At 37.2% G+C, this 8053-nt stretch overlaps 1 protein-coding gene and 1 pseudogene across 1 annotated transcript; one reads left to right on the forward strand and one right to left on the reverse strand.

The window, feature by feature from the left end:
* Positions 1-2309: 2309 nt before the first annotated feature.
* On the reverse strand, positions 2310-2586 carry LOC106982882 (acyl-CoA-binding protein-like; annotated as a pseudogene).
* Positions 2587-5947: 3361 nt separating this feature from the next.
* On the forward strand, positions 5948-7690 carry LOC106982878 (small integral membrane protein 15-like). Its single transcript, XM_015081049.3, has one exon. The coding sequence runs from the start codon at positions 6122-6124 to the stop codon at positions 6329-6331; it is 210 nt and encodes a 69-aa protein (XP_014936535.1). The 5' UTR covers positions 5948-6121; the 3' UTR covers positions 6332-7690.
* The last annotated feature ends 363 nt before the right edge of the window (positions 7691-8053 follow it).

The raw sequence follows: 8053 nt of genomic DNA on the forward strand, positions 1-8053 counted from the left end.
AGAGAGAGTGGTTTGAACCCATGTGGAACCGTAGCACTGGCCTGGGGCAGGAGGCAGCTCAGCCTGGTTGTAGGAGGCTAAAGTAAAAACTTCTCCCTTGGGGCGTCTGGGTGGCTCAGTCAGTTAAGCATCTGGCTGCAGCTCAGGTCATGATCTCACAGTTCAGGGGTTTGAGCCCCGCATCGGGCTCTGTGCTGACAGCTCACAGCCTGGAGCCTGCTTCGGATTCTGTGTCTGCCTCTCTCTCTCTGCCCCTCCTCCACTCACGCTCTGTGTGTGTGTGTCTCTCTCTCAAAAATAAAGAACACATTTAAAAAAAATCTTCTCCCTTCATTTCCTTTGGAATTTGCAAGGCCAGGCTGGCCCTGTGCCTGCAGCAACTGACACCTGGTTCAGGTTATCCCCAGCAGGGCAAACAAGGGCAGTGTAGATACCTAGTGCTTGTGGGCAGCTGACCTCAGGGCTCTCCATTACTAATCCCTTCCCCAGCCTTGGGGCTGGGAACGAACAATGTCTAATGTCTTATGTTTGTAGTGGTAAGCAATTCAACTATGCTTTTCTGGTATCTTCATTAGGCTTAATTAGCCCTGTTCTACTTGCTTTATTTAAAAAAAAAAAAGTTTGGAAGTATTCTTTCTTTTTCTATGTTCTGGAAGAATTTAAGCATAATTAGAATTATCTGGTATTTGTAGGTTTGGTAGAACTCTCCTGTGAGGCCATTTGGGCCTGAGGCCTTTTTAAGGAGGTGGGGTTTTTATAATTTTTTCTAATTTTTTTTCCCCATGGAAGTTAGTGTACTTAAGCCACCTATATTTAATGGGATCAATTTTGATCAATTAAACTTACTGGGAAATTACTATTTCATCTCTGTATTATTTGCATAGAACTGTACAAAATAGTCTCTTTAGTGTTTTAACTACTTCTCTTTCAGTGATTATTTCTTATTGTGTGTATTATGCTTCCCCCCCACCCTGTAAAAACATTTTTTTTTTAAGTTTATTTATTTTGAGAGAGAGAGACCACAAGCAGGGGAGAGACAGACAGAGGGAGAGGCAGAATCCCAAGCAGGCTCTGCACCATGAGCCTGATGCAGGGCTTGAACTCACAAACTGTGAGATCATGACCTGGACCGAGATCAAGAGTCGGATGCTTAACCGCTTAAACGACTGTGCTACCCAGGCACGCCTCCCCGCCTCTGCTTTTTATCCCTAAATAAGTTACCAAGTGATTTCCACTCCTAAGAAACAGCATTTTAACTTATTAATTCTAATATTTTTCTGATAGTTAATTTCTGCTTTATTTTTACCATTTCCTTTCTTGTGCTTTACAACGTTTGTGTCTTTGTTTTTCCCAAGGACTTCAGGTTGGGATTTTAATTCATTTCTTTTCATTCTTTATTTTTATTGATGTAAGTGTTTAAGGCTATGAATTCCTCTTTAGTCGCAGCTTTAATCATATCCCATACATTCTGTTTTAATTATCATGATTTTTCAAAGAAATTCTGAAACTTAATTTAGCATTTTTCCTTTACTAGAGTTGTTCAGTAGCAAGTTTTACATTTTCAGCTAGAAAAGACACTTTAGAAATGTTGTTATTAATTTCTATTAATATTATACTCTAATCAGAGAATGTCATTTGAATTATGTCTGTATTATGAAAATGAGGTTTTCTATGTGATATAACATGATTAATTTATGTGAATCTTCCATATGCCTTTGAGAAAAAGGTATTGTAAATTGTTATTGGTGGTAAAATTCAATATAGCTTCATAAGATCACCCTTATTCATGGTGTGAAAAGTGTTTTATATCCTTCCTTTATTTTTATTCACTTGATTTTCTTGGTCTGGGATTGATACATTCAAGTCTTCTATTATTATTTTGTTTCTAACTGTCTCTCCTGGCATTTCCTGGACTTTCTGTTTTATAAATGTGGTGGTAGTGTTTATGGCTATTTAAAAATACTATCTTTGTTATGAAGCATGACCTTTATCATTTTAACATGTCTTTCCTTGTTTCATTTAATGTTTTTTGTGATGATTTATACTTCGTCCAATATCAAGATATCAACCCTGCATTAATTTATTTTTATTAATTTTTTTTTTTTGCTTACTGAAACAGGTGCATCTTAGATCTACAGATAAAAACTACTCAACAAAGGTCAATAACCATTTCAGCTCTACTCTGTTAGAGCCATATTCTGTACAGTCTTCAGGATCTAGGTTAACTGGTTATTTTCATTAGTTCATGTCGTCTGCAGTAGTAGAAAAACAAGGCATTGTATTAGTTTAAATGAAATGCACTGGCTGACAGCCAAATCCAGTGGCTTATATTCCATATTTTTTCTTTAGATCTTCTACTTTGTTGTTGTAAGCTTTAATGGCATCTTCCTTGGAAGTCCCTTTTAGCTGATTCCAGGCATCCCACCTGGCCTCCCCTTTGAGATCCGACAGCCCAGGCCACGCTGTTTGTGTCATCTGCAGTTGTTTATTTGTAGCGGCTGTAGGGGAACGTCATCTCATTATCTGCTGACTTGGTCTTGGGTGTTTAGCATCCTCACCAGCTTTGTCAAAGTCAGCCTGAGACATGCCAGCGGGGTTGCAAGGATCCTAGGGCACCCTACATTTTTATTACTTATATTTGCCTGATAAAACTTTGTCCAACTCTTTATTTTTAACATTCCTGAACCTCTTTAAGTATGTTGATGGTATGTAGCATAGAGTTGGGCTTTACTTTGCGAGTCAATCTGAAAATCTCTTTAACAAGTTAATCAAGCTTATTTATATATATTAATGTGACTAATATGTTTGGTCACATCAATAATCAACTCTTATTATTTTTTTTCAACGTTTTTATTTACTTTTGGGACAGAGAGAGACCGAGCATGAACGGGGGAGGGGCAGAGAGAGAGGGAGACACAGAATCGGAAACAGGCTCCAGGCTCTGAGCCATCAGCCCAGAGCCTGATGCGGGGCTCGAACTCACGGACCGCGAGATCGTGACCTGGCTGAAGTCGGACGCTTAACCGACTGCGCCACCCAGGCGCCCCATATTTTTTTATATTTACTGTATATATTGTTATAGATACTATGTTTCACCATGTGGTCTGTTTCCTTGCCTTTCTTTTTTCAGGGGTCTGGAGTAGAAAGAGTATTTAATTTGGTTTAGGAACATTTCTTTTTTTTTCCTAATGATTATGTTTATTACCTTAGTCCCTTTAATTCCTTTTTTAGGCTTCTGCTAACTGATTTGTCAGCTTAAAACAATATCCTCTTTTCACTATTCAGTATTCAGTAAATGTAAACATAGTAAAACTGTGTAAACTGTGTAAACACAGTAAAATGTGTTTCATTTTTTTCCCTTTTTTCCCCTTTTTTTCTCCTCCCATGTCTTTAGTTACATTTTTAAATTCTGGCAGAATATGTAACAGGTATATTCTATCTTTAATCTTTTCCCCCACCTTTATTGTAGTCCTAAATCTGCAATTAAGTATAGATGTTGAATATCTTCAGTGCTCACCAAAGGTCTTTTTGCTGAAATTTCTCAGCTCATATCTGGCTGGATGAAGCTCACCCTCTAGTAGATTCCTAAGGGAAGGTTCATGAGGACTGTGTTCTCTGGACTGTTACAGGTTTAAAGTTACGTTGTATCACCTTGATTCCCTGTGCAGAGGTGAGAGATTTGAGCGGTTCACTAACATTTCTGGTTTGAGAATGCCTTATTCTGTTGGACCAAAAGTACAATTTTCTCTCCACAGAGAAGCAAGTTGGTGTGTCTTCTGGTCCTGATTCTCTTTGGTTTCTTAGTTTTCCTTAATTTGAACACTTGTTGCTACTTTCTCTTTACCACCTGGCCTCCAAGGGATGCCCCCGGGGGGCCAAGTGCCCTCCCTTCCCCCAGAGGCCATACCTCTTCCAGGACTGCTGCATCCGCTCCTGTGCACTTTTCTGCCCCTTGTCTTCAATTCTCTCAGAGCCAGTGCTCTGATCCAGCAGGTCTTATCTCTGTTCTGGCATTCTTCCAGGCCTGCTGGAACTTTCTTCTTCTGAAAGTGATGTTATATCTTGGTGGGTTCTGTTGCTTCTGTATCCCACTCTCACCTCCTTGTTTTTGCTGTGGCCCCAGCCTTAGAGTGGTTCTCCAGCTTTGGATGCTTCTACCCTACTTACATATAAGTTGCAATTTGTCATAATCTTTGTCTCCCAGTTATTCTGTAAGCATGGATGATGGATGGTTTTATTTGCTCCCTTTTTGTATCTGTGTAGTTTTGGGAGAAAGTGAGCAGAGATTTGAATTTAGGCAGGCATCTTCATCCTATGGGAACTCAAAGGGCAACAGATACCACTTTTTTATTTTAGTAATTTTAGCTTAATTGTATTGTAAGAACTTTGAGGGCACATTTAATACATTACCAGGCATATAGTAAGTGATAAGTAAGTATCTGATGGAGGAAAATATGAACAGATATTATAATTCACTTTACTTTAGCAAAAGAGATTATGGAGGAACTCTTCCCATATTTACGGAAAAATGATCATGTCTAAATTTTATTAGTTGCTGACTCAGTGGCTTAATTGTTGCCAGTCTAATAAGGATACAATATTATGGAAATTAAATACAGAAATTGTTTGATGCATTTGGATACAATTCTGAAAGACAAGGTGAGGCGAGCACATATCAGGATAGACAAAATGGTAAAGGTGATGTTTTCCTAGTAATGCATGACGTTAGATGAAACTTTTAGGTAAAGAAAACAATCAGCTATGCGTTGTATTTTCTTTGATTAAAAGAAGTACATATATTAAACTCTCTACTTCTAGCTACTTGGAAGGATGTCATGCAAGGCAAAAAAAATCCACAGAATCTTGCCAATGATTTTGATCAGGGAATGTTGGCAGACTGAACGAAATGTCTGATAAAGTAAATGTTGCCAAATAATTTCAATGTTTATAGTAGATGGTTTCTTAAACTTAATTGTGTAGCTCTGTGATGACACAAAAATAGAGTAAATCAGAAAAGATGCGTCAGTACCACTTTCAGGGGACAGAACTGACAGTGGCTCCTGTCTTTTTCTAGAGCAGAAGTTTTTATGGTGGTGAGCATTTCCCATATCTGTGCTGTCAGTGGCTACTAGCCACATGTAGTGAATGGACTGAGGAACTCAATTTTTAACTTGCTTATTTTAATTAATTTATGTGGCCACTTGTGGTTCATGGCTGCTATTCAGATACTGCAGGTATCCAGAGAGACATTCATGAACTCAGGCTTGAAGTTATCCCATTTGGGGGAGAGAAAAAGAACAGAAGAGAAATCTGGGTGGCATGAGGAAGTAAGGGTCATCTGTGTGTTATCTGTTTATCTTCTACCTGGCCATCTATCTATCATCCGTCTGTTGGAGAAAGAGCAAGTGACTACTTTTTCATGGGGGTAAAAAAAGGAAACACTGTTCTCTACTCTTGGCTGAGCCTGGGACTACTTGTTTTAAAGTTTTGAATCTTCTTGGGGCACCTGGATGGCTCAATCGGTTAAGCGTCTGACTTCATCTCAGGTCACGATCTCACAGTTCGTGGGTTTGAGTCCCATATTGGGCTCTGTGCTGACAGCTCGGAGCCTGGAGCCTGCTTTGGATTCTGTATCTCCCTCTCTTTCTGCCCCTCCCCTGCTTGCTCTCTGTCTCTCTCTCAATCTCTCAAATAAATAAACTTTTTTTTTTTAATGGAAGTTTTGATTCTTCTCAATTGTTGCCTCTGCTGCTTTATATCAGACTATGCTATACATCTTTGTGTTTAACTCTTTGAACTCTTTCATATTAGTGAAATCCATACATAGACTATCACTTGGTAAGTTGAATATTCTGAAACTAAGTTAAGGAACATATATACACTCACATTAATCACACCTCAAATCCATGCCCGTATTTGTCCTGCTGTAAAGCCAAGAGCTATACAGAAATTTATGAACCGGGCTTCCGACCTGGAGGATATAGAATTTAAATCTTCTCTCACAAGTATATGGTAGAGCTAAAGAAGAAGACAAGCAAGGGTCATCTGAAATTGTAATTGGCTCACTAATAATCGCAGGACAAAGTTGGAAATAACTACTCAAGCATAAGACGCTACCAAGATGTTTGATATAAAGGCTTGGGCCGAGTACGTTGTGGAATGGGCTGCAAAGGACCCATATGGCTTCCTTACAATGGTTATTTTGGCCCTTACTCCATTGTTTCTAGCAAGTGCTATACTGTCCTGGAAATTGGCCAAGATGATTGAAGCCAGGGAAAAGGAACAAAAGAAGAAACAAAAACGTCAAGAAAATATTGCAAAAGCTAAATGACTAAAGAAGGATCGAAGGAATGAACAGGCTCTATAACCAGAGAAAAATCACTTGGAAAATTAAGCAGCTTTGGAAGGACCCACTGAGGTTTCTTTTCTGATTTTTATGACAGTAATTTGTAGTCAATGAAGTCTGAGCACATGGAAGGATCATGTTAGCTGTGACCTCTACTACTGCAACTTTTAGGCTTTGGTGTAGAAGTCTGTCGACAGTTATTGTAAATTGGCATTTATTCTATAAATTCTTTATAACTGACTTAGTCATTTGCCATTTTGCAGCTTATGTACTGAAATGAAAACATCCTGTGGAGAGAAATGACTATACATTATGAATTCTTTTCAAATAATGGCTTAGAATGGGGCCCTTTCTGGACGAAAGGAGTTAAGAATGTAAAAATCAAAACTGTCCTGAGGTGAAAAGTGCGCTTTGGCTTAAAAGGCATATAGTATATTAATTATATCTTTTATCATTATTGCTTATTCCTTGGAATAGAATCATTTCTGGCTTTCTCAAAGCCACATATTAACTAATGACTTTTGGTGTTCTGCATTTTCTCATTTTAACCTTTGAGATAATTATCAGACATTCTGCATTTTTTAAAATCTAATTTTATAAAGAATTCTCTTATTGACTATATAGAATACCACCTACCAGATATAACAGTTTTTGTACTTATGAACACTGCAATTTTCTTAGAGATGTCTTGTTGAGTAGAATAACACTATGATTTAAAGCTTGCAGTAAAAATGCCAAACCTTGTGTTACCTTGCAACCAATTTACTCTTTCTTGTGCTAAGTAGAAATGTGAAGTAGTTAAAATGTCTTATCAGATAATTTGCTCATTATATAGATGCCATTTTTGTGTTTTTATTCCATTCTTTGTTTTAACTTACCTAGTAGTGATATTCTGCTTTCTGATGAAACAGGTTCATCAGAAAATTCATGGTGAAAATTAAAATTTCAAATTTCTTTTAAGGAATTCTTAAAAAGTAATAGTTAAGTCATAACTCATAAGTGGTAAAGAAAGGTTTAACATTTGGAAAAATTTTGGTCATCATACCAGTAATTGGATGAAAAAGGTAAATTGTGTCAAAATGAGATACGTGTTAAAATTAGAAATAAAGAGCTAAAGGATCTTTCCTTAAGTAGATAACTGGGACTTTTTACTATTAAACAGGCTTTTATAAATGCATAGTGCAGTAATTTTATTTGCTGTCAGTATATGATAGCTTATTAATGTTTTCCTCCCCTCTGATAATAAATTTTAAATTACAAAAAATTGTCCACCAGCTTTAGTTTAAAAATGGAACTAGATATTGAAATAAATTTGATACTTTTTTATAAAAAAAAAAAAAGAAATATATTAACCAGACCTGTGGTTTACTGTTTTTTTTCTTTATTGGTTGGTTGGTTTGTTTGTTTTGGATTGCTTAAGCCTTTGGTTTCTCGGATTCAGGACTCAGCTGCCTGAGTTTCAATTCTGGATCGTCCATTTATTAGATATGTGACTCTTAGAAACAAACTTAACTTTTGCATTGGTTTCCCCATTGGGTTGTTATGAAGATTAAATGAACTCATGGTTGTAAATTATATAGAATAGTACTTTACACTGTTTATTTATAAATTGCACAAATTATTATTTTTTATATATAATTTATTGTCAAATTGGTTTCCATACAACACCCAGTGCTCATCCCGACAGGTGCCCTCCTCAATGCCCAT

The sequence above is a fragment of the Acinonyx jubatus genome, chromosome C1, assembly GCF_027475565.1.
Source record: "Acinonyx jubatus isolate Ajub_Pintada_27869175 chromosome C1, VMU_Ajub_asm_v1.0, whole genome shotgun sequence".
Classification (NCBI taxonomy): domain Eukaryota; kingdom Metazoa; phylum Chordata; class Mammalia; order Carnivora; family Felidae; genus Acinonyx; species Acinonyx jubatus.